This window comes from Narcine bancroftii, chromosome 3, assembly GCF_036971445.1.
Source record: "Narcine bancroftii isolate sNarBan1 chromosome 3, sNarBan1.hap1, whole genome shotgun sequence".
NCBI lineage: Eukaryota > Metazoa > Chordata > Chondrichthyes > Torpediniformes > Narcinidae > Narcine > Narcine bancroftii.
Genome location: NC_091471.1, coordinates 64,748,451 through 64,774,728, shown reverse-complemented (window position 1 = coordinate 64,774,728; position 26,278 = coordinate 64,748,451). Strand labels below are relative to the sequence as shown.

At 37.6% G+C, this 26,278-nt stretch overlaps 1 protein-coding gene across 7 annotated transcripts in view; it reads left to right on the top strand.

The window, feature by feature from the left end:
• Positions 1–26,278, top strand: part of LOC138757224 (probable E3 ubiquitin-protein ligase HERC1) — a 309,739-nt gene that overhangs the window by 141,838 nt on the left and 141,623 nt on the right. For all 7 annotated transcript variants that reach the window (XM_069924220.1, XM_069924216.1, XM_069924219.1 and 4 more), the window contains exons 32-38: positions 1,507–1,604; positions 5,375–5,467; positions 6,486–6,647; positions 9,895–10,134; positions 12,880–12,963; positions 18,863–19,389; positions 22,662–23,422. In XM_069924220.1, the coding sequence (XP_069780321.1) occupies positions 1,507–1,604; positions 5,375–5,467; positions 6,486–6,647; positions 9,895–10,134; positions 12,880–12,963; positions 18,863–19,389; positions 22,662–23,422 (1,965 nt within the window). The remainder of the gene's footprint in view (positions 1–1,506; positions 1,605–5,374; positions 5,468–6,485; positions 6,648–9,894; positions 10,135–12,879; positions 12,964–18,862; positions 19,390–22,661; positions 23,423–26,278) is intronic.

The window sequence follows — 26,278 nt, the reverse complement described above, 5'->3', positions numbered from 1 at the left end:
CGACAAGAGGCGCATTCCCCTGCTTTGGCTGCCATTCCCACTGTTTAATGACAAGAGGAAAAATATATCTAAAACCTGCCCTTACCTGTGCATCCCTGCTGCATCATTTTTGTTCCTCGAATAAGGTAGCCCTTTCATATTTCAACTCCTGCACCACTACCTCCCAATTTATCGAAGCAGGTTGAGCCAAACCCTTTCCACTCTGACTCAGTCCATTCTGACAATGACCGGTCCACCACCCAATCCCTTTTTATAGAAATATTTGGGTCACCTCGTCTTGATTGCTCTTCAACTGTTGAACTTGATTTCCCAATCGATTACATTATCTTTTATTCTTAAATCCTTGTATTGCCTTGCTGTATCCTGTTTGGGCTCTCTTCTTCCTCCAGCCCTATAATGTTCCAAGATCTGTGCACTCTCAATTTTTGCCTTTTAATTATCTTAATGCAATTGCTTTACATTTGGTAGTTTAGGCCTGAAGTTTTAGAATACCCTTCATGTACCTCTCTGCCTCTTATCGTCTATCCTCAATTATGTCTCTTAGAATCTAACTATTCTTCAAGTCATCTGCCCTAATTTCCTTCTGGCTCAGTATCATGTTTTATTTGATAATTCTCGGAATAGATGCTTTGTCACATTTTACTACTTCAGGCGGCGTGATTGGCATAGCTGTTAGTGCGACACCTTTCCAGTGCCAGCAATTGGGGCCGGAGTTTGAATATCATGCTGTCTGTCAGGACTTTATATGTTCTCCCTGTGTTGTCCCTGGGTCTCCGGTTTCCTCCCACTGTTTAAAACATACTGGGGTTATAGGTTAATTGGGTGTAAATTGGGCTACACAAATGGGCTGAAATGACTGCAATTGTACTTGCACGATTCAAATCAATCTTTGTGTAACAATGCAGCTTTTTTGTTATCAGGAATATAATCATTTAATCCTATGGATTTTTTTTCCTTTTCATTAATGTTTTTTCCTGGTAATCTGAAAAGTCTTTTCTCTTTACAAAGACAGCTCACTATATAATTCCAGAAAAGTTGCAAAGGTGTCTGGTAAAATAACACAAAATGAAAAAAGTCATATATTCACAACTGAGCAGAGCATGATGGCACTTCCCAACAACTTTTTGTCTTTGATTAATTAGCTCTGTAGATTAGATTAAATAAGATTTTAACTGTTATAGACTAAAGCACTTTTCTTAAAGGAAAAAGTGAAATGACTTTTAAGACTATTGATCAGATTTGAAATATAAATAGTGTTTGTTTTGTGATGAGATCATAGATTCACAGAAGCCTACCTCACAGAAACTTCCAATGAGCTACTTGTTACTTTAGCAGTTTAATTTAAACTCATACTATATTATATATATATTTTCTTGATAGATTGGTACACAAGTTCATTCATAATTTTTAGATTTTTTTCATTCAAAAAGTACCATGTATGATTTCTAATTGTTTGTATGGGTTTATAAGCCAGTAATGAAAATTACATAATAACTTTATCCCCAGGTGATCCACTTGTACATAATCTGCGTACCAAATTGTTAGCATTACATATTTTGGAGTCACTGTTGCCCGCCTGCTTTGAACCCAACCAAATTAAGGAGGTAAGATTTTTTGGTGTACTTGAACATTCATGAATTTTACTAAAGAACTATAGGAGATTTCAATAAGATCCTAGGGATCTCTTAAGAGATTTTTCAATTTCTCTTAATTAATTTACTGCAATAATGAGGAAGGATATGCTCAGAAGCTGTTCAAATGATGTCATAGCAATAAAGCTTTTAATAGAAAGTGGAATCTCTTTGGGGATCTATAGTGCAGCCCTCTTAACGGTCAACAGAAGATGGGGGGAACTAGTTAGTTGTGAATTTCCTACTTACTGTGTGGAACTCCATTCAAAAGGTACCATCTCTCTAGATTGCTGTTCAAGTGAATTAATACCACCCTGTGTCACAAATTTCCTGGATCACTTGATCTCTATTGCCCAATCAGCTTCCTGCTGATCTAAGCTTTTTCAAATCCAACTGCCTGAGTCACCTGACTCCAATTCCCAGGGCAGCCTTCAGATAAAATCCCTGCTGAAGTCTGCTACACCACCATAGAGAACATCTATAGGGAACGCTGCCTTTGGAGAGCATCAGGATGCATCAAGGGTCTACACCACCCAGCACATGCTCTGTTCTTGCTGCAGCCATCAGGAAAGAGGTAGAGGTGCCACAAGACTTGCACTATCAGGTTCAGGAACAGCTGTTTCCCCCTCCCCACCACCATCAGAATCCTCACCAACAAACTCAACCAGAGACTCATTTAAAGACTCTTACTTTTGCACATTTTTTTCTCTCCTCTCTGTATTACACAGTCAGTTGTTTACATGTGTACAAAGTATACAGTTTTTGTTTTCACTACCAATAAGTTGTAATTCTGCCTCACCTGCAGGACAAAGAGTCTCAGGGTTGTATGTGATGTCATGTATGTACTCTGACAATAAATCTGAATCTGAAGAGGCATAAGGAATGCTTGTCTTCATTAACCAAGGCATAAAATATGACCATGAAGGTTAAGGTTCCTTCAGGCGGTGGAAGCATAACGAGGAGCTGATGAAGGTATACAGAAGTATGAGGGGCCTAGATAGACTGTAGAAGTAGGAAACTTTTCCCAATAGCAGATGCATCTTAAACCAAATGGAAAGAAGTTTAGAGAGATCTATGAAAAAACTATCTTACCATCAGAGTAATTGGTAGAAGGAAAAACTTGCACATTTGAAAAATATTTAGACAAGCACTTAAATCTCTGATGGCATAGAAATCTATGGACCAAGTACTACTAAAGAGAATTAGTATAAATGAACATAGTGGGCCGAAAGGTCTGTTTCAGTGACTTTGAGTAAATAACTTATGTTCATGTTAGAACTAACATTTAGGAATCTCTTCCAGAAATTTCAAAAATCTTTATTAGGTTGTCGAAGGGTTCTGTTGATGAGGAAAATTGTTCTAAAATTAGTTTCATCATTATTGAGATGATTTAATGTGACATTGCAGATGAGCTGCTTCTGAATTCATCAGTTATTTTCTCCATTACAGTTCAGAAGCAAAATCTTGTTCATCCTTATTGGTTCTTAAAACAGTAGAAAATATTTTTTTCTTGTTTTAATTTTAACAGTACAGCTCAATAGAAGGCCCTCCAGGGCCGTGTACACTGCATCCCAATTACTCCCAATTAACAGACCAGCCCTGTACATTTTGGAGGATGGGAGGAAACTGGAACACATGGAGAACACCAACACAGGCCATGGGGAAAACATACATTCTCCTTATAGACAGTACCAGATTTGAACCCAGGTTCCTGGTACGCTAATAACTGTCACTCTTTGGTATGTGTATAGCTTTGGATTTGTGTGGCAGAAGGAGTTGAATCTTATTTTTAAATGTTGATCTTTTTACAAATTTCCAGAAGATAAGGATCCAAAAACTTCAGAGCTACAATACCACTCCATATTTATCCTTGGTGTTTTTCTCATTCCCTTTCCTCTCATGTGCAATGGCAGCATTGGATGAAATAGGAATTACAAGGTATAGAGACAGAAAAAATTGAATGGTTGTAAACAGGGAGAAAGCTTGGTCATATGGGTGTAATTGGGAGGTGTGGGCTCATGAGCTGGAAGGACACATTTTCATGCTATAACTCTAATGTTAAAGTTCTTTAAACTGCAGATAGACCCAATTTACAAAGGTCCAACTTACGAATTTTTGAAGTTACAATGGTTTGAATCTATACTTTCAATTTAGAGTTCTGATGTGTCCTCGCTCCTCCGATATGCGGCACACAATTCTTGCGCAATTCTGGGCGATGGCAGTATCACACAAACGTAGCATACAGCATTATCTTTTGTGATGCTAACTCAGTCATGCTGCAGTTGCTGTATTTAAGTAATAATGAAGTACAAAAAATTGTGTGGTATTTTTCGAGTTACAATTTTTTGACTTACAATGGGAGTGCCGGAACAGAACCCCATCGTAAGTCAGGGACTACCTGTAATGGATATAAGTACTTTGTTGATGAATGATTTTAAATTGAAATTAATGATTTATAATTGGAAATTTTATTCTCACATAAAAGGAAAATAATAGCCATGGGGTGTGGTTCCATAGGATTGGAGGGTAGCCCACATTGTTCCATTGTTTAAAAAAGGCTCCAAAAGTAACCCTGGAAATGATAGGCCAGTGAGCCTGACTTTAGTAGTAAGTAAATTAATGGAAGGTGTTTTAAGATATCGGATATAAAATTAATCGGATAGCTAGAAACTGGTTAGGGATAGTCAATGTGGCTTTGTGCATGGTAGGTCGTGTTTAACAAATCTTATAGTTTTTCGAGGAGATTACCAGGAAAGTAGATGTTGTCTCTATGGACTTTAGTAAGTCTCTTGACAAGGTCCCATATGGAAGGTTAGTCGGGAAGGTTCAGACGCTAGGTATTCATGCTGAAGTAATGAACTGGATTTAACAATAGTTGGACAGGAGAAGCCAGAGAGTAGTGGTGGATGATTGCTTCTCAGACTGGAGGCCAGGGATTGGTGCCAGGACCATTGTTGTTTGTCTTGCTGCTACAATTTACCAAATTATCATCCAGATCATTGATACAAATGACAAACAACAATGGTCCTGGCACCAATCCCTGGCCTCCAGGGATTAAATCATTAAATCATCTTCTGTGCACAGTACAAGAATTGCGTGCAACCAGTGAGATTGGACTGTGAGCCAAAGAACTTTTCTAATCTTAAATATACATTACACACACCTGCACTTAGTATTAGAGGGGGGATTAAGTAGTTAGGTTAAGTAAGTAGGTTAAGTAATAAGTTAAAGTTTAATTATTTTTGTTCAAATATAATTAAAAACTATTTTTGTTTAAGTAACCCTATGTTGTAGTGCATATCTATTGTTGCTGGTTTTTGGGGTCCTCTGGACTCCATAACAATGCAAACTAGAGGACATCGTTTAAAAGTGAAAGGGGAAAAGTTTAGGGGAAACATGAGGGTGAACTTCACACAGAGTGGTGAATGCAGGTTCAGTGTTAACATTTAAGAAGAATTTGGGGACAGATACATGGATGGGAGAGGAATGGAGGGCTAAGAACTGGCTGCAGGTCAGTGGATCTAGGCAAAAATAATTGTTCAGCACAGACAAGAAGGGCTGAAGGGGCCTGTTTCTATGTAATTTTCATTTTATTCACTCACTCGTAATAGAGTAGTTTTTAATTCAGATTATATTTTTGGCTATTCCATATTTTAATTGAATATTCTACCATTTCCAATAGTTTACCATAACTAAGTACAATTCTAACAAAATTGTATTGCTAATCAAGTCTCTTATTTCAGATTTTGGAGGAGCTCTTCAATTCACTTTCTGCTTGTATGTGGGACATGCCACTTACTTTAAAAAAACTGGAAAAAGTGGAGATGTCAACTGAGGTATGGCCAAAATATTTTCTTCAGGGTGAATAATTGAAATAATTCAAGGTAAAGGAATCTTTGAATTTTATAAGACATAGTTTTGTTAAATATTACATGGCAAAGAGGTTTTTTTTTAATCCATGAGGAAAGTAAATGATCTAGCTTGTACATAGCATGTTTCCATGTCTCTCAATTTTTTTCCATTTATCTTAAACATTTATGTAATTTTCATTTCACTTATTCACTCAGATAATTATTTTTTCTGCCTCAACTGTATATAAATATTTGTTCCAAATCTCTGTATTTAGTCAAAATTTATAGCCATTGTTCTAGTGTCTTTAACCACTGAAAATATAGTAGTATGCTGTTGTCTGGTCCATCCCAGCTATTCATCATTGCAAAACTTGTATCACTTGTAATCTCTGTTACTTGGTAAACGGCTGTATTTTTCATATTTTCCATGTGTATTTCTTCTTACATGGTATCCTGCAAGTAAACTTCTTTTGTGTCTCTCTAAAGCTTTCTCTAATTCTTTAGTATTCCTGAGATCTCATTAAGGTTCTTTGCATGATAATATAATGACCGACCACATATCTTAAATTAAGTGAATGCAAAATTTAATTTAGTAATTTTCACAAAAAAATAAACATTTTCTCTGTGCCGATTCCTTGCAGCTAATATGAAGTATTTGAAAATTCACAATGAAAGTTAATTGAAGAGTGAATATTTGAATAATCTGTATGTTAGTTCCATGAGAGAAGTTTCCAAATATTTTACACCCTCCCATTCAACAGAACTTTATTTGAAATTTGATTTCCTTTTGAATTCATAGTCACATTCTGACAGATAAATGATAAAGGTAAATAAAACCTGAATTTAGTTATAAATTGAAATAGTCCTTTAAGGCAGAAGATATTCAAAAGAGCTTCAAGATGATTCTCAAGATACAATATTGGAAAAATTATAATGGCAGCCAAGAATTGAAATATTGGTACCTACATATGATTTCACTTCAATGTATTTTCTTCATAAACAGGATAAAGAAACTGGTAATATACCAATTAAAGAGTTCTCCTTTGATCCAGAAAAAATGGTTTGCTGTGTAATGGAAGCGGGAAATATTTTATCTCATGGTACAGGAGGCAAAGGATATGGCTTAGCATCAACAGCGATAATATCCGGATGTTTTCAATGGAAGGCAAGTGTGTAACGTAAAGAACTCAAATTATAGAACACAATAATGAACTGATCTACAATAAATTTATCATTTGGAATCGGTCTTTTATGAGATGCAGATAAGGCAAAGATTGGATCTATTGTGGATAATATAGAACAACTATTCATGATGGGCCCTATAGCCTCCCTGGGGGACTCAGCACATTGAAGTAAAAGCCTTGTTTTCTTTTCACCACATATAACAGGTATTTTTTAATGTAGTCGGCAGGAGATAAGTACGAAAGAAACCAAAACTTAATTGTTTCACAGGGTAGGGTGCCCATTATATTTGAACAGAGTCCTAGGGGGGCATAGCCAGAAAAAAAAAGGTAGAGAGTGACTGGTATAGAAGGTTATCGTAGGTTATAAAAGGATATACACAGGATAAAATTTTGGGAGGATGTGTGAAGTGATGCACTTTGGAAGGACAAACTAGAACAAAGTATTCGGTTAATGGCAGGATTCTTAACAGTGTAGCAGAACAGAGAAATCTTGGGGTCCAGGACCAGAGATTCCTCCAGATTGCTGCACAAGTTGATTAGGGTGGATAAGAGGGTGAAATGGCCTTCATTAATCAGGGGATTAAGTTCAAGAGACATCAGGTAATATTGCAGTTCTATAAAACTCTGGTTAGACCACACTTGGAATATTGCATTCAGTCTCCTTTTTACATGAATGATGTAGATGCTTTAGAGACAGTGCAGAGGACATTAATCAAGATGTTACCTGGATTGGAGAACATGTTTTATGGAGCAAGATTGACAGATCTTGGGCTTTTCTCTAAGGAGTGTTGAAGGAGAAGAGGTGACTATGGAGGTATATAAGATTATGAGGGGCTTCAATAGGCAGGCAGCCAGCACCTTTTCCCCAGGGAGAGAAGAGCAAATACCAGTTAAAATCTGTTTAAGATGAGTGGACGTCAGTTTAGGGGCGATGTCAGAGAGTGGATTACATTGCCAGGTGTGGTGATGGAAGCTAGTACAATAGGGACAGTCAAGACTCAGATGTAAGGAAACTGGAGGATTATGGGTGTGAGATCGGGAAGGACTAGATTGCTGTGGATTAAGTTTACACAAGTCAGCATCAAATCATGGTCGAAAGGCCTTTACTATGCTGTAATATTCTATGAGTTTATGTAATTGGCATTAGTTTTTATGTTTGTCAATAGACTGAGGATATGATCTACATTATAGTAATAATGATACTGTACATTTATGGTAAAAAAAATTCTGAATTACTTGTAATGTTTTAAGTATTTGACCTGCTGGTCATTCTTCAATGTAGATTTGCCAGAAATGTTTTATTAGGTGAAATAGTAGCCAGATTAAGCCATATGGCCCCTTTATGTCAGTTCTACTGTTCAGTATTAAGGCTGATTCATGATCTCAGCTCTTTCTCAATTCGCTGATTCCTTGGGAAACAAAATATATTTTGAACTCACTTGACTTGATAGATTCAATGACCATGATAGAAAATCACAAAAACAAAACACTCTAAATAGGCACATTCTGAATAGCCATCCTCTTATCCTGAATCTACGCACCAAGTTTTAGGTGTAACATTTAGGGTATGGCCCCTGCACACTTGCCTTGCCAAGCTCTCAGTTGGTTTCAATTAGGATATAGACATAATGCAGAGTTGGGCAGAAAAGTGGTAGATGGACTTCATTCCGATAAGTGTGAAGTGATGCATTTTGGAAGTTAAAATTTGAAGGAAGAGTTAATGGCAGGATTCTTAGGGTCCTTGGCATTCAAATCCATAACTCTCTCAAGGTTGCTGTGCAGGTTGAAAGGGTAATTTAAAAAACTTATAGTATGCTACCCTTCATAGTCAGGAGATTGTAGTTCAAGAGTTGTGAGGTAATGTTGCAGATCTATAAAACTCTGGTTAGACCATACTGTGTTCATTTCTGGTCACCTTATTCTAGGAAGGATGTGGAACCTATGGAGAGGGTGCAGAGGAGATTTACCAGGATGATGATGATGCCTGGATTGGAGAACATGCCTTGTGTGTAAAAGGATGAGAGTTGACTTAATAGAGATCTTCAAGGTTCTGAGAGGGTGGGCAGCAAGCATTTTTTTTCCTGGGGTGAGGGTAGCGAACACCAGAGGACACCTGCAAAAGGTTAGGAGAGTAAAGTTTAGGAGAGATGTCACAGAGTAGTAGGCACTTGGAATGCATTGCCAGGGTTGGTGGTGGATTCTGGTACAATAGAAACTTTTAAACAGGAACATGGAAGCAAGAAAAGTAGAGGGTTATGTGTGTAAGGTAGAAAATATTTAGTTTATTGAGTAGGTTTCTATTGATTGGCACAGGCTGAAGGGCCTGTACTGTTACTGTTGAGGTTGATGAGGTTTTTTTTGCTCTGTTATCCTATCTAAGTGGACATTGTTGTATTAACTGTAGTGCAGATCTTTGTGGTACCATACAAGTTTTGTCCTTTCACCAATTTTCTGATATTATATAATGCTCCAATATTATTTATCATGTCATGTAATAGCTGTTTATGAAGATCCAAATATAGTGTATCAGAACTTGTTCACAATTGTAATCAATCTATTTTTGTGGAAAAGTTTCTGAGTTGCATTGTACAATTTTCTGATTAAAAAAATTGGTGAAAGGTAAGCTTGGGGGTGCAAAATAATGCTTGGAATGCAAAATAGTAAGGTTCAGTTTCACACAATATAATATTCATGTGGCCAATCCAGAACAAACCCCACACATGAAGCAGTTGAAAAATCCTTTGATATTCCGCAGCTTATCCACTTTTAACAGCTCTTAGGATTGTTGAATCCACCTATTAAATGTATAGCTGACTTGATTTTGAATGCTTCTGAACATCCCTAATTAACTAAACTGGAGTTAACAGCAGTTCAAAATGTTTATTCACAGCTATCTTCTCAAGTGTGATTAGGACTGAACTTTAAAAAAAATCTCTTGCTTTCCATGTTACTTTTGCTGATGTGATTTATCCAAGCCATACGAATACTAAAGTTCCTCAGTTAGTGTTACCAAATGGATGTTTTGATTAATTCTTTTTTTGGTTTCACAGCACATTGTGGTAATTTAATTTATACTATTGTTGCTATATCTTGTGTACCTGTGTGGCTCCTGCAAGTAAGAATTAGAGTGCATCTGTCTGTACATTCTGCTTGGGTGCATAACAATTTCAACATATCAATATCTTTCAATTGTCTACAAGTCTACCTTCTGTTCTAATTTATGTGCAGTTTTACATAACCAGGGAAAATAAAGGTAATGAAGGTACATGCGTCGGAGTCTCACGATGGCCGGTCAAAGATTTCAATCATCGTACAACATCAGATATGTGGCTTTACAGAGCCTATAGTGGGAACCTTTACCACAATGGGGAGCAAAGCTGTGCTCTCCCTAGCTATACGCAGGGAGATTGTATAACTTGTGTTCTGGATGTGGAAGCAAGAACAATTTCGTTTGGAAAGAATGATGAGGTAATATAAAAGTCTTGTTCAGAAAGAATACTTTTAATAAGACAAATAATATAAATTGTTTCTTTAAGCAACATTTTCCTACTGATGCATAAATGTGATTTCAACCCAGAAACAGTTTTATTTAAAATAGTCCTCATGTAATTCATAATAGTTTTACATTTCAATAAAGTCATGTAATTTAAAAGTTTTCATTTAAAATGTTGATTTATGATATTTACATATTCACAGTAAAATGAGTATTGTACTAATTTTTATTATTATCAATTTAGTTGAAGTTTTACTCTATGCTAATTTAGTTGGTTGGGAAGTGATTTGAAGCATTAAAGTTAGATTCATGATCAAATCCCATCACACCTATATTTGCATTTTTTTTTCTAATGTTTGTGAAATAGCAAGGGAGGGTGCATTTTTATGACATATTTCCATTTTTGTGGCTAAATCATAGTTGTATGCATTAATTCAGCAACATCTTGCCTTATTCTTGATTTAATTTTACCAATGTCTTGTCTTGGCCACTGCTTTGGTGTGCATGCCCATGTTACTTTTAATTCACAAAATATTAAAGAACAGTTTATGAGGTCAATTCTCAACATTGTTTCTGCGATATGTGCAATGTGAAACTCAGAAGTATGTTACAGCCTCCTGAAGTTGTATAGAAACTCATACTGGTACATTTTGATGTGGATCCCATTTGCAATCAAAACATTATCATAACTGTCAAAAGTTAAGAAATGGCCTAACATAGCTATAGTGAGTTAAAGTCAGATGCCAGATAAAAGTTTGTCAGTCATCAATGACTGATATATCAAGCAGTTCATTTGTGAATTGGAAATATTCATTTCTACTGGCTACTGAGGATTGTGATGAACATGGTGGATAACAAATACATACATATTTGTAGTTTATCTTATTGACCTCAACAGTTGCCGCGCGCTTTGATGATAAATGCTACCTAACTATCTTGTATAAGTACATGCTTTGAATTCTGGCATACTGAATTTACTGGCAATTTTTGTTTCTCTACATGACAGTATTCTATTCCACTATGTGGGGATAGCTACTGTTGGATAGTTTTGAGTTGTGCTTATGTTGCTCGTAGTAAAATCATGTGGTCTTTCTGGAAGCTAATACAAGCAATTTGGGCAATTTAATATTCTTTAAAGCCTTGCTAATAAAATTACTTTGATTTGCATCCTTCAATGCTCTGTATTTTTAGTTTTCAATCAAAGTCAGAAAATTATCATTTGCTGCAAGTTATTTCAAATGTGTGCAATATTGATCAGTTATTTTGTGTCTTGCCTCATGACCGATGATGGTTGTTTCCTTCTGCTCTAGAATTAAATGTACAGTGATTGGAAATTTTGTTCTTGAGTGGTCATGAGTTACAAGTCATAATATTTTGCAAATACAATAAAACTCTGGTAATCAGGCATCCAACCATTTGTAAATCTCAATGGTTCACATTTAGCCACTTCTGACTTGCTGGCTTTGCAGTCATATACTTGATGTTTGCTAAATTTATGACTCTTTACTCAATTTAAATTCAGTTGCTAGTGTAACCTGAGACCATTAGGCCTCTGTATTTATGATTAATCAGACAGATTCACTGAATGCATGTATAAAACAACAAGTGTTTTTTTTATAAGCGCATTTGGGATACAGAGCACATTCAAAGTGGATATCTGCTAAAATAGCATAATAACAAAGCTGCACTTGGATAGCTATAACCATAGGAGAAGTGGAGTTAAGGTTACTCATTATATCAAACTGCATATTATGGGCATTTCTTAATTCAATCTCTCCTTCCAATGCTCACAATTGTGCTTACTTTCACCACTGTGTGCTGAAATGAACAAACAGATCCATAGATTCATGATCTATAAAGTACAGGCACTCCCCAACTTGTGACCTATGCGACTTGTGTCCATTCACACATAAAAAGAAAAACAAATTACACGATTTACGGTATATTTCACAAACTATAACAGGGAAACAAGGCATGTAAGAGCCAAAATGTGTGTACTTCCCTTGTTAGTCGACATCCGTAGGCTGAGCATGGCCATCTCGATTCCTGTATGCATGAGTGAGTCTTCGGTTGGCCCATGCACGGTTTACATATTGGAATTCGGTTGACGTGTGCGCAAGTTCAATATTGTTAGGGTGCCTAACTCTCGCATGTGCACCAACTGAAGTCCTATAAGCGAACCCACAGCGCATGTGTCAACCAAAGACACACATGTGCACAGGAATCAAGATGGCCATGCCTAGCCTGCAGACCCTGGGACGCTAACTAAAAAGGAAAGTACACAATTCTGACATACATCCATTCTGAGATGCTTCTGACCATTCTTTCATTAGCTAATGAAACAAAGTTTAATTTTCAATAGCCAAATCAGTGCATAAAACAACAACTCTTGGATGTAATGGCAGCCAAAGCACCTAGGGAAACATGTGGTTATAGGATCCTTTGCTCTGAATTACAGTTGTTAGTCGGGGTGTACCTGTACTTGGTCAGAGGAAATTGCAGTTTTGATGAGGTAATTCATGTCTGCTTCTCATCACCTTTCCCACATCTAGGCAACTGATCAACCTCCAAATAGTATTACTTTTTATTGGCAAGAAATACTAATGTCACTTCAACTTTGATTTATTCCATTGATGTAAGATGGGAAAATAGTTCTAATATGGGCCTGTTTTTAAGGCATACTAGTTACTAGTAAAAATTTTTTTTCTTTTTTGCTCCAGGAACCAAAATTAGCCTTTGAGGAGATTGATGCAACTGAATTGTATCCTTGTGTGATGTTTTATAGCAGTAATCCTGGAGAAAAGGTAATTGAGTTGTCTATTTTCATGTATACAAGTAATTATATAGCTATAAACAATGGTTCATCAGACTTGAGGTCTTCCAAAAGCTTTCACAAGGTTAATGTGGATGATTGCATAGGTGTTGTGGTCTTCTTTCTTTGGCTTGGCTTCACGGACGAAGATTTATGGAGGGGTATGTCTACGTCTGCTGCAGGTTCGTTGGTGACTGACAAATCCGATGTGGGACAGGCAGGCACGGTGGCAGCGGTTGCAAGGGAAAATTGGTTGGTTGGGGTTGGGTGTTGGGTTTTTCTTCCTTTGTCTTTTGTCAATGAGGTGGGCTCTGCGGTCTTCTTCAAAGGAGGTTGCTGCCCGCCAAACTGTGAGGCGCCAAGATGCACGGTTTGAGGCAATATCAGCCCACTGGCGGTGGTCAATGTGGCAGGCACCAAGAGATTTCTTCAAGCAGTCCTTGTACCTCTTCTTTGGTGCACCTCTGTCTCGGTGGCCAGTGGAGAGCTCGCCATAGAACACGATCTTGGGAAGGCGATGGTCCTCCATTCTGGAGACGTGACCCACCCAGCGCAGTTGGGTCTTCAGCAGCATAGATTCGATGCTTGTGGACTCTGCCAGCTCAAGTACTTCGATGTTGGTGATGAAGTCATTCCAATGAATGTTGAACATGGAGCGGAGACAGCGCTGATGGAAGCGTTCTCGGAGCCGTAGGTGATGCCAGTAGAGGACCCATGATTCAGAGCCAAACAGGATCGTGGGTATGACAACGGCTCTGTACACGCTGATCTTTGTGTGTTTCTTCAGGTGGTTGTTTTTCCAGACTCTTTTGTGTAGTCTTCCAAAGGCACTATTTGCCTTGGCGAGTCTGTTGTCTATCTCTTTGTCGATCCTTGCATCAGATTAAATGGTGCAGCCGAGGTAGGTAAACTGGTTGACTGTTTTGAGTTTAGTGTGCTCGATGGAGATGTGGGGGGGATGGTGGTCATGGTGGGGAGCTGGCTGATGGAGGACCTCAGTTTTCTTCAGGCTGACTTCCAGGCCAAACATTTTGGCAGTTTCCACAAAACAGGACGTCATGCGCTGGAGATCTGGCTCTGAATGGGCAACTAAAGCGGCATCGTCTTCAAAGAGTAGTTCATGGACAAGTTGCTCTTGTGTCTTGGTGTGAGCTTGCAGGCGCCTCAGATTGAAGAGATTGCCATCCGTGCGGTACTGGATGTAAACAGCGTCTTCATTCTTGAGGTCTTTATTGGCTTGTTTCAGCATCATGCTGAAGAAGATAGAAAAGAGGGTTGGTGCGAGGACGCAGCCTTGCTTCACACCGTTGTCAGTGGAGAAGGATTCGGAGAGCTCATTGCTGTATCTGACCCGACCTTGTTGGTTTTCGTGCAGTTGGATAACCATGTTGAGGAACTTGGGGGGGCATCCGAGGTGCTCTAGTATTTGCCAAAGCCCTTTGCAAATACTAGAGTGTTGTGGTAACAAAAGCATGGATTGTGAGTGATAACATCTTCCCTAAAATTGAAGGCTCCACATCTCCTAATGTTTATCCTGCCCAAACCTTTGCAGGGACAGTTGCAAATTTGGCTTTCATTTTACATTTCCTTACAAAAGAGAAGGAGTCGTTAGACACATTGAGTTTTTCTAGCTCAGAGCAATCTTATTCCCCCACAAGCTATTGCCTTATACTAATCTATCAATATTTCACTCCTGACCATTCTTTCATTAGCTAATGAAGCAAAGTTTAATTTTCAATAGCCAAATCAGTGCACAAAACAACAACTCTTGGATATCATGGCAGCCGAAGCACCTAGGGAAACATGTGGTTATAGGAAGAACACGTAAACTCCATGGAAGACAGCACCAGAGAGAGAATCTATAATGGAGCTGTGAGACTGCTACACTATCTGTTGTATCACTGTGCCACCTAGGAGCATTGCTTTCCTGCTACTCTGATGCTTTACTCTTTTCCAAGCACCTCACCTTGTTCTAACCCTTTTTTTTAGTCATCATCGTCCAGAGCTTAACTCATTACAATGAGGAAAAGCATTCTCCAAGCTACTGCCATTGTTTTTCTTATTAAAATATTGCACCATGAGATGCAGTCATTGACCTTAAACACCAATTCACCTTGATCTGCCCTCTGCCCTTCCTCAGTCACTCCATAAACATCTGAACCTTTATCTGAAATTGTTTTGATTTTAAAGTCTCATGTTGACTTCCCACCCTCATCTTAAATAGAGTGATAGCTATCTTTGATCACTGCATTTAAATGTTCTCCCACGCCCCTCTCTAATCTCACTTAAATTCACTTTCTTCTATGTCCCCCTGAAAAAAATCACTCTCCCATTCGCACTTTCAATGTCTTAACTGTTGAATCTTTGTACTTTCATTTGCTACACCATTTCTGCAGCTACTGATCATCTTAACCAACACTGGACTTCAACATGCACAGTTCCCAGGAAATCCATTACTCTCACTCAGGTTACTTGCCCCAATTCAGCCCTCGCCTCTACTCACAAATGTTTCAGGGATCCAGATGTAAATGAATGTCACGGGCAGCAAGTTTAACCAATTCCTGTCTGATCTGACAGGAATCTATCTATTTTCCCAGCTGCTATTTCTCTGTTGCAAACAACTATCTTGCTCTTCTTTCTCCTTCCATTTTCATACCTAACTACTTAGTAAGCATGAAGAATTCACTAATTTCAGAATCAGAATTTATTGCTATGAACAAGTCATGAAATTTAATCGTGTTCATCGTGTTCATATTATAAAGCACCTTACAACAAAACTATTTATAAAAAAAAAGCAATAGCACATGAAAAGTAAGGCAGTGTCTGCTTCATTGATTATTCAGGAATCTGATGGCAGTGGGGAAGAAGCTGTCCTTGTGCTGCTGAGTGCACATCTTTAGGCTCCTATACCTTTTTCCCAATGGTGGCAGTGTGAAGAGGGCGTGGGTGAGGGTCTTTGAAGATAGAGTTGTCTTTTTAAACATACTGCCTCATGTAGATAGCCTCGATGGAGTGAAGTCTGGTGCCTGTGATGTCGCAGGCCGAGTTAACAACCCTCTGGATTTTTTTTCTTGTCCTGAGATTTGGCGCCTCCATAGTGATGCAACCAGCCAGAATGCTCTCCACGGCACACCTGCGGAAATTTTCGAGAATCTTCAGTGACATACCAAATTTCCTCAAATTACCTCACAAAGTATAGCCACTGGTAAGCCTTCTTCATGATTACATCAACATGAAGGCTCTAGGACAGATTCTCGGAGATGTCTGACTCTCAGGAATATGAAGTTTTTTACCCTCTCCACCACTGAGGAGGACTGGGTAATGTTCCCCTGACTTCCTCCTGAAGTCCACAATTATCTTCTTTGTTTTGTTAACGTTGAGCACAAGGTTGTTGTCGTTACACCACTCAACCAGGTGATCTATCTCTCTCCTGTACACTTCCTCATTGCCGTTTGTGATTCTGCCAACTGTGGTGTCATCAGCAAGCTTGTAGATAGCACTATAATTGTGGTTGGCCACACAGTCATGAGTGTATAATGAGTAGAGCAATGGGCTAAGTATACATCCTTGGAGTGTTCCTGCGTTTCTTGTCATTAAAACCTTATCTTCTTGGTTTGATACCTCTGTATGCTTCCTTTCCTATTCCCAACCCAGTGGGTCAAATTTCTAATGTTATCCCCACCCTGAGCCACAAATTTACATCTTTCACAAATTTCTGCAAGAATTTGTTATAGTTTGTTCTCTTTAATACTATGCAGAGACTGTCTGACCTGCTATGTATTTCCAGCACTTACTTCTTATTTCAGTTCTGCATTATTTACAATTTTTTTCTTTGTATGGTGTAATGGAAGATTCTAACCTATTTTTTAACCTGTTTTTTTCTTAATTTCCAGCTCTTGGTTCTGCAGAGCTGAGAACCTTTTTTTTAAAACTTACAGCTTTGGGTTCAGCAAGGCTGAGAACCTAATTGTTTTTAGACTCAGCAGACATAAGCAAAATTCCACCGAGGGGCCAGAGATGCTGTTATCTGAAGAAAGGACATCTGTGTACTGAGAACATTTAATCTTCCTGCTTGTTTTGGTCACAGACTGTCAGAGCCTACCCTTGATGTAGAATAAACCATTGTATTAAAAATGATAAGCTGAAAATTATGTTATTCGTTAATTAACCTAACATGCTAGCTTGCTTGCTTATCTTTCTTGCTGTGCTGGGAATAGATGCTTGGGTAAGCAGTTTTTGGGTAATATAAGGCAAGGTCCCGCTGCTGAAGTGAGAGACTCTCCGAGAGGTGGCAACATCTCTCAGCAAGAAGAAGAAGAACTTCTGGAGTCCAGCCAATGTCCCGGTCAGGGGCGGTGGAGAAGCTGCTACCGGTGCTCTGACAACCTACTACAAGTGTGCAGTCGTTGCCTCGCTTCGGCAGTTGGGACCAGTCCAAGCATTGATAAGTATAGTTGGGAAGGGCTTGCATATTGTAGTGTGAAATCAGCTTTTGAATTTGTAATAAACATTTGTATAATCTGAACTGCTCTTGGTGTGTGTGTCTATTTTCTTTCAGTAGTTCAAACACTGTGACCAATCTAAAACGAACAAAGTGAGAGGTACAAGTTTACCCAAGACATATGGTTCCCTACTCACTTTGAGAGATATACATTCTATAAATTTTAACAAATGTTAAAATGTTAAAGGGATAATATTGTTCAATATGTTATACATTGTATTATGTATTGCAATATATTGATGTTTCTTTTGAAGTTGCACATCTGAATCTGTGTTTTAATTATTCTTTGTCACCTGTTCCATTTGCATATTTCACATCAGTTATGTAATTCTGAAGATTAAATTTGAGTTACTTAATATTAAAAACTCAAATGTTAAATTGCACTTGAAATCTAGTGGAATTTTAAACACTTCTTTTTAAAAGATTATGGCCCAGAAATTCAGCAAGACAGTGATAATAGTCTCAGATGCTTCTGATAGGGTAGTGTACCTTTTCATAATTGAAATTATGCCATTTAGGACTAAGGCTTTTCAGGGAAATTGAGGAATGACTAAGCATTATCAGTGTTTTGGTATGTTAGCCAGAAAAATATTCAAAAGATCAGAAGGGTGGCCTCAAAGAAGAATCAGGACCTCCATTGGGGTTCTACAGAAGACATGGGCACATATTTGAGCCAGGAGGAGGGATCTACAAACGGGGCAAGTAGCTTTCAGATGAATAATTTGAAGGGCAGTAGCTAATTCACCTACTTTGATGCAATGGCTCTCTTAAGTTATGTCATGTTTAAGTTTTATAAAAAAATTAGAAGTTGCACTTTTGATACCTCCATTAAGTTTGAAGAAACTTGGTGTCCTTTTTATATACTATTTTTGTATGAGTTAATCTGTATTTCGACTTCACCTTCCAGACTGCTTTGGATTTTTCTTGTTTTCTGTTGGCAAGACTAGATAGATAGTTTGTATTGATCTGTTGTAATAAACTCCATTTTTCCTTGTTGTTGTTTCTTTTTATTTGGTAGGTTAGATGGGGTTTTAACATAATTTTTTTTCTTTTTTGAATATTCCAAATTGAGAGGAAAGGGATAATATTGTTCAATATGTTATACATTGTATTATGTATTGCAATATATTGATGTTTCTTTTGACTATTCGATTCTACATTCTATTCTCATGTATTGTTTACTATAATATATTTAAGAAAAAGATTGAAAAAGGAAGGAAAGAAGGCCAGTAAAAGCAGAATTAACACAATTGAATTTCTTGGCTTCTAACCTTCCTCTCATATTTAATATTTGCACACCTAGTCGGTAGCCTATGATAAACCTGTTATCATGAGTCCACCCAGTTAACTATTTTCATTGGAAAGTCTTGAAATGTTCCATTTCTTTCAGGTGGCTCTTTGTGACATGCAAGTGTGTGGAACGCGTCAAGATCTTTTGCCTGGTGAACCATTTTGCAGTCCTCTTATGAGTGCATTGGCAGAGGCAATTGTACAGTTGATCCGAAAACTACATAGCAATGACAATTGGACATCTGAAATTAACCACCATATGCTCAGTAGGCTAGAGTTGATTGGTTCTATTATGAAAGAAGCAAAAATGTTGAAACTGAATAAAACTCAAGGTAAATATCCCATAAAGAAAAGTACCCTTGAGGAAAAAGAGTTGAGAGGGGAAAACCTATTAAAGGACGAAGATAAGATCCATTGCATAACAGAAATTGCCGAACTACAACTCAGAAGGTTATGCAGAGAAGTATGGCCTGTTCTGGCAGTTGTCAGTGGAATAGATGGTGGGCTACGAGTTGGTGGTCAATGCGTACACAGGCCTTCAGGTCGTAAAGCAACCCTTTTGGGAGTTACAAAAGCAGGAAGCACCTTTGGAAGACTACAATGGGAAGATGCAGAAATTACCATCAGGTACAAGTATCACAATCTATTTGTATCAGAATTGGTTAATTCTGCTTAATATTGACTCTGTTTTTCTTCTCACCATTAATGCTGCCTGATTTAATAGACTTTTCTTGGAGAGCTCTGACCTGTATTTTACAGTTTTTGCATTTCAGCTTTTTGGTTTTCTAGTTTCTCTCCTTAACTTTCCTCATGAATTTTTTAACTATATAGTTTAATTGACAGCTTATCACTGAAGCAACTCTGACTTCATCCTATCCGAGATGTTCTCTTTGACCTATTCAGCCACTCCCCACTTTCTGCAACTTAAAATTGTTTTCTATCTTTCCCAGTTCTGACTCTAGGTATCCAATCTTAAAAGTTAAATTTGTTTCTCCCTCTACAGTTACTGCTCATTGTTTCTATCAGTTTCCAAAATGAAAGTGTGAAACCAGGTTTACAGAGATCGAGAAAGAGATGGGAGTCAGTTCTAGGTGTTGCAATAATAGAAAGATGTTCATCTTATTGGTGTTTGGATAGCATGACATCAATTATAAATGCAAGATATAGATTAGTGAAATATAATTTTTTACACCAATTATATTTCACACCACAGAAGTTGCATAAATCAAAATCTGCAATATAGGAGATATGTTTTAGGTGTGGGATAGAAATAGGAGCGTTCTTACATGGTCATGTGTGAAGGTGAGACATTTCTGTCAGGATATTACTGAAATATTAACAAAGATAAACTTTATGGGCAATCTGGAGGTTTACCTTTTAGGAAACTTCATTGAAATAAGTAACACCATATTTGTTGCAGATGTTAAAGGTGAATCATGAAAGTTCTTAACTTGAAAGACAGAGATACTTGGGAAATATGATTAGTGCTAGGTGGATCTTAGTTTCTAAACAAATGTGTATCCGTTTTGAATGGAACTTTCACAATACTTGCTACTCTGTTGTTCAAAAAACTAGCTTACTTATGTTCTTTGGATTTCAGTTTATGCTAAAACAAAAGGGTTTTTTTAAAATTAAACCTTGTAAATTTGGGAGAAGAGGGTACTTTGAGAAGAGTTGACAATAGGTTGAAACTTTTAAAGACCATCAAACCATACGGAATAGAAGCAGAAATAAGCTATTCAGCCCTTGGAGACTGTCCCACAATTTAATCAGTCCCACAGCCCGGCCTTCTCCCTATAAACTTTGGTTCTTCATTAGCCAGATCATTAATCAATCTCTGTCATAAATACAGCTTATGACCTGGCCTTCATAACTGCCTGTGGCAACAAATTCCACAGATTTGTCACCCTCTGGCTAATGAAATTCCTCCACATCTTTGATCAAAACAGTCGCCCTTTAATCCTGAAGTTGTACCCTCTTATTGTTGACTCTCCCACCATGGGAATCAATGTTTCTACATCTGCTCTGTCCACATCTTTCGACATTCAAAATGTTTCATTGAGATCTCCCTCCACCCCCTCTCCAATGTCAGCACATCCTTTTTTGAATGAGGAACCCAAATCTGCTCACAAATCTTGATGGGATTCATCATGATCAAGGGCTCAAGCCCAAAATGTTGGTTATGTATCTTTATCTTTGCTACATAATGTACACTGTTTGATCAGTTGAGTTTCTTCAGCATTGTGTTTATACTTGAAGTGAGGTTCACCAGTGTCATATAAAGCCTCAATATCACATCCTTGCTCTTATATTCCTCTTGAAATGAAGGCCAGCATTGCATTTACCTTCTTCACCATTGACCTAACATGCAAGTTTGCCTTCAGGCTATTCTACTCAAGATCATTCAGCTTTCAGGGCATCTTCTCCCTTGAAATATTATACTCACTTCCCTGATATCCTTGGACATCTGCCATACTGCTCATGTCTTCCACAGTGAAGATGGATGCAAAATACTCATTTAGCTCCTCTGCTATCTCCTTGTCTCCCACTATTATTTCTCCAGCGCCATCTTCTCTCACCTCTCTTTTACTCTTTATATACTTGAAGAGGCTTTTTTTATTTTTTGATATTATTTGTGTCTACTTTCACACTTCATCTTTTTTTCCTTATGAATTTTCTACTTAAATTCTGCAAATTTTCAAAAACCTTCCAATCCCCTCTCTTCCTATGAATTTTTGCTCTCTTATATGCCCTTTCTTTTACTTTTATATTGGCTTTGACTTCTCTTGTCAGGTACAGTAGTGACATTTTTCCATTTGAATATTTCCTGTTCCTTGGTATCCTGCACCTTCCTCATTTATTGCAGAAATTCCATTCATTGCTGCCCTCTCGTCTTCCCATCTAGTACCCCCTTCCAATCTAATTTGGCTAGTTCCTCTCTCATGCCATTGTAATTCCCTTTATTCCATTGAAATACTGATGCTTCTAACTTTGGTGCAATCCAGTACAGCTTATTGCCTTTGTGGGCTTATCAACAAGCTACTTGAAAAAACTATCTCTTAAGCTTTCTCTCTCTCTTGAGCTTCAGTCCCAACCTGGTTCTCCCAACATACTTGCATGTTAAAATCCCCATGACTACCATAACATTTCCCTTCTGACATGCTTTTCATTCACAGTCCCGTTCTCACAGTCCCCAACTGTTCGCATTCCCTTGAGATGAAAACAACTGTTACTTTTAAATTTTGAAATTAATATTGGATTTATGCCTCATTTGTTTTAAATTCTGACCTTCGATACCTTGAAATTTGAAGATTACCTGCTGAGTTCTGTCTAAATTTAAGTATTACAAATAAACGAGCTTTCAATTGCAATGAAATCATGAATAGTAAGCAGGACAGTGCCATTTCTAAGTGCATTTCAGGCTAGAAATAGGTTTGCCCCTCTCTGCCAATTTTTCTATCTATGGAGCTACTGCGGGTGGTGGCAACATAGAGTAGTGGTTAGCGCAACTCTGTTAAAGCACCAGCGATCGAGACTTGGGTTTGAATCCTGTGCTGTCTGTAAGGAGTTCGTACATTCTCCCCGTGTCTGCGTGGGTTTTCCCTGGGATCTCGGTTTCCTCCCACCATTCAAAATGTACCAGGAGTTGTAGGTTAATTGGGCAGCACAGACTCGTGGGCTAAAAGGGCCTGTTACCGTGCTGTATATTTAAATTAACTTGAGAGCATTGCTGGAGGGTTGAGTGTAGAATGTTTTTTTAAGATTGTACTCTGTTTGAACTGAGAATGTGTTAGGAGAAGGGTAGATGATGCATATTTCCCAATTGGCAAAACAAATATTTGTATTTAAATTGAATTTTAACATATGCTAACAAAGTTTTTTGATTTATTGCTCGCCAGTGATACATCACTCTCTTCCCTGGAACCTGGGAACTCTGATTGCTTTGACATGAGTAGATTCGATGGTCTTAAGCCAACCATGTTATTAAACCTGACCTACTTGACAGGAGTATACGGAGAGCCTGAAATATGCAACAAGATGACACAAAATAAAGACCCTGCTGAGAAAACTGGCAAGAATGAACTGGAAAAAAAGTTGGACGAAGAAATTGCAAAATTTATGGCAGATGATGACCACAAAGGTTCCTTTGCCATAAAAAATCAAGAAGCTTCAAGTGTCCTTTCTAAAAGATTACTGAATCATAATGAAGAAAATGAAGCTCAAAAGGGATGTGATATGAAAGGAACAACTGAATTCATGGAAACTAGTGCAAGGTCATGTGATAGGGCTGTACAAAAATATGAATTATTCTTAGCTGAACTACGAGCAATGCAACTTTCATACCTGTCTGTTGGGGCCATGAAAACACTCCATGTTATACTGAGTTATAACAAATATTCAGATTTGCTCCTTGTTCCCAACATCGTGACAAGCAGCCCATGTACTTCAGATTATGCCAAAGCCACTTCTGGCTCCTCAGAAAATGCTGAATTTAGAATGATCCTTCATTATATAATGATGTGTATGGTAAAATTGGCAATAAAACCATGTCCAATTAAACGGGAAGTTTGTCTCACTGATCTAGAACGTGCGCAGATCATGATATTCAAGTCAGCATTGGATGCCTTGGTGGAAGATTACAGAACTAAAGAGAGTAAAGGTAAGAAACATTTAGACAGCATTTTCTGTTTCTGGTACCAAGCTTACTTCAGAACATTTTCTCACGAGAAACCTCATTTTGTATTTTAAAGTATTTTGGTTATTTTAGGGAACTAATTCCGAATGCCTTTCCTAGTTGCATTCATTGTTTCAAACTTGCAGAACTAGAAACTGGTTCATGAACACACCATTAAATATTTGTTTTAATGTGAAATTGATACTTGAGAGCAGTCCTGGAGTTTTGTGGTACTTTTTTTATTTTGCATGATATATTAAATTGATGGCTTCCACCCTCTAAGTCAAGTGTAAACAATTCCAAGGCACTGTTTAAATTGAAGAGTTCCTGGGGTGCAGTATTTATTGTTCAACCAATATATGATTAATATATTGATTTTAATGGAAGCTTCCCATGAGTATATTGGAGCTGTTTTCAAAATTTATAATTTTTGGGTCCAGTGATCACAGTAATAATAATGGTTTCAAAATAATTATGAACAAGGATGACTCAGGGTTGAGATTTTTGATTGGAGAAAGGCCAATTTTGAGATGAGAATGGATTTGGAAATGTGAACTGGCAAAATTATTTTATGGGAAGGATGTAGAAGGAAAATGGAGTGGATTCAAAGGTGAAATTTTAAGGGTACAGAGATGGTAGGTTCCTGTTTGGCTGAAAGGAAAGATTAAAAGTTTTAGGGATCTTTAGTTTTCAAGGGTTATTGGAAATATGGTTCAGAAAAAGAGAGAGGTGTACAAAAAGTATACAGAACAAGAAGTAAATGAGGTGTTAGATGAATACAAGAAATGTAAAAGGAATCTTAAAAAGGAAATTCGAAAGACTAAGAGGAGATATGAGGTTGTTTTGTTAAATAAGGTGAAAATAAATCCAAAGGGTTTCTACAGATATATTTGGAGCAAAAGGATAGTGATGGATAAAATTGGTTCCCTAGAGGATGAGAGTGGACGGCTATGCTTGGAGCCAAAAGAGATGGTGGAGATTTTGAAGAGTTTTGTTTTTTCAGTATTTACTAAGGAAAAAGATATTGATCTGTGTAAAGTAAGGGAAATAAGTGGGGAAGTTATGGAAATGTTGATTAAAGAAGAGGAAGTACTGGTGCTTTTAAGGAAAATAAAGGTCCTGACAAGATGTTCCCTCGAGCATTGAGAGAGGTTAGTGTAGAAATAGTAGGGGCTTTGACGGAGATATTTAAAATGTCATTAGTAACTGGAATGGTGCGGGAGTATTGGAGAGAAGCTCATGTAGTTCCATTATTTTTTTTTAAAAAAGGTGCTGGGAGTATATCTAGTAATTATAAGCCTGTAAGCTTGACATCAGTGGTGAGAAAGTTAATGGAGAGTATTCTTAGAGATGGTATATATAAATATTTAGATAAGCAGGGTTTGATTAGGAACAGGATGATCATGTTTGACAAACTTTATCGAATTCTTTGAGGAGGTACTAGGAAATTTGATGAGGGTAAGGCAGTGGATGTTATATACGGGCTTTAGTAAGGCCTTTTATAAGGTTTCTCAGGGAAGGTTAGTTAGTTCAATCATTGGGTATTAACATTGAAGTAGTAAAATAGATTCAACAATGGTTGAATAGAAGATGCCAGAGAGTAGTGGTAGATAACTATTTGTCAGATTGGAAGCTGGTGACTAGTGGTGTGCCTCAGGGTTCAGTATTGGATCCATTACTGCTTGTCATATACATTAATGATCTGGATGATGGGGTGGTAAATTGGATTAGTAAGTATGAGGATGATACTAAGATAGGTGGAGCTGTGGATAGTGAAGAAGAATTTCAAAGCTTGCAGAGGGATTTGGGCCAGTTAGAAGAGTGGGCTGAAAGATGGCAGATGGAGTTTAGTGCAGAAAAGTGTAAGGTGTTACATTTTGGTAGGGCTAATCAAAATAGGACATACATAGTGTAGGGCATTGAAGAGTGCAGTAGAACAGAGGGATCTAGGAATAATGGTACAGTTCGCTGAAGGTGAAGTCATATGTGGATAATTAGCAGTCAAGGGTTTTGTAGTATTCTAATCTCATAAGGGACACCGTATAAGTGCAAATCTTTATTAGTAGCTTATTAAACTATTTCATCTTGACTTTTATATTTTGGACATTGTTAAACTAAAACCCCAAAAACCTCAATCTACCTATATATCAACTGGTGCATAGAAATGTTTCCCAGCCTAAAAATTGCTTTATCAGCTTTTTGCAGCCTTATAACTGCATTGTGAGTCACCCAAGTGCTGTTAATCAGAATCTTATCATGATTACATCTTTTGCAAAATTCACAGAGTAAAGTTTTGCTGTCTCCTTTGTATTGCCATTCTCTTTTTTTTTTAATTATTTTATTTAATTGTTTGCATCATTACAGGAAAAAAATGAATAAAGCATTAATTAAATATCCATAGCCAATTATACAAAAAAATACTTTTATATTTATGTGATCTTATCAATAAGCTAAATGGCATGCTCCTCCTGTTTCTTATGTTCTTATTTTCTTATATACTTGTATCAGTGACTCTTCTGCCGTTTCTGCTCTGAGAAAAATAAACCCAACTCAGCCTATCCAAACTGTTCTCATTACTGAAACATCATTTCATCCCAGGCAATATCTTACAAGTCTGTCATGGCTGCAGAATTACATCACTTCCGGGCTTTGACCGAAAGGGAAAGGCAGGGGTTGTGGCTTAAGAGGATTCTGGGAAGAAGGTGGATTTCTCAGTGAAAACTTCATGGCAAAGGATATTCACAAAACTGACTTGGTATGCTCCTATTATCAAGTTCTGGTGGAACCAGCTGATGTTTCCAAGAGAGCAGTGATTAGTCCTTTTGGCACATTCAAGTTTCT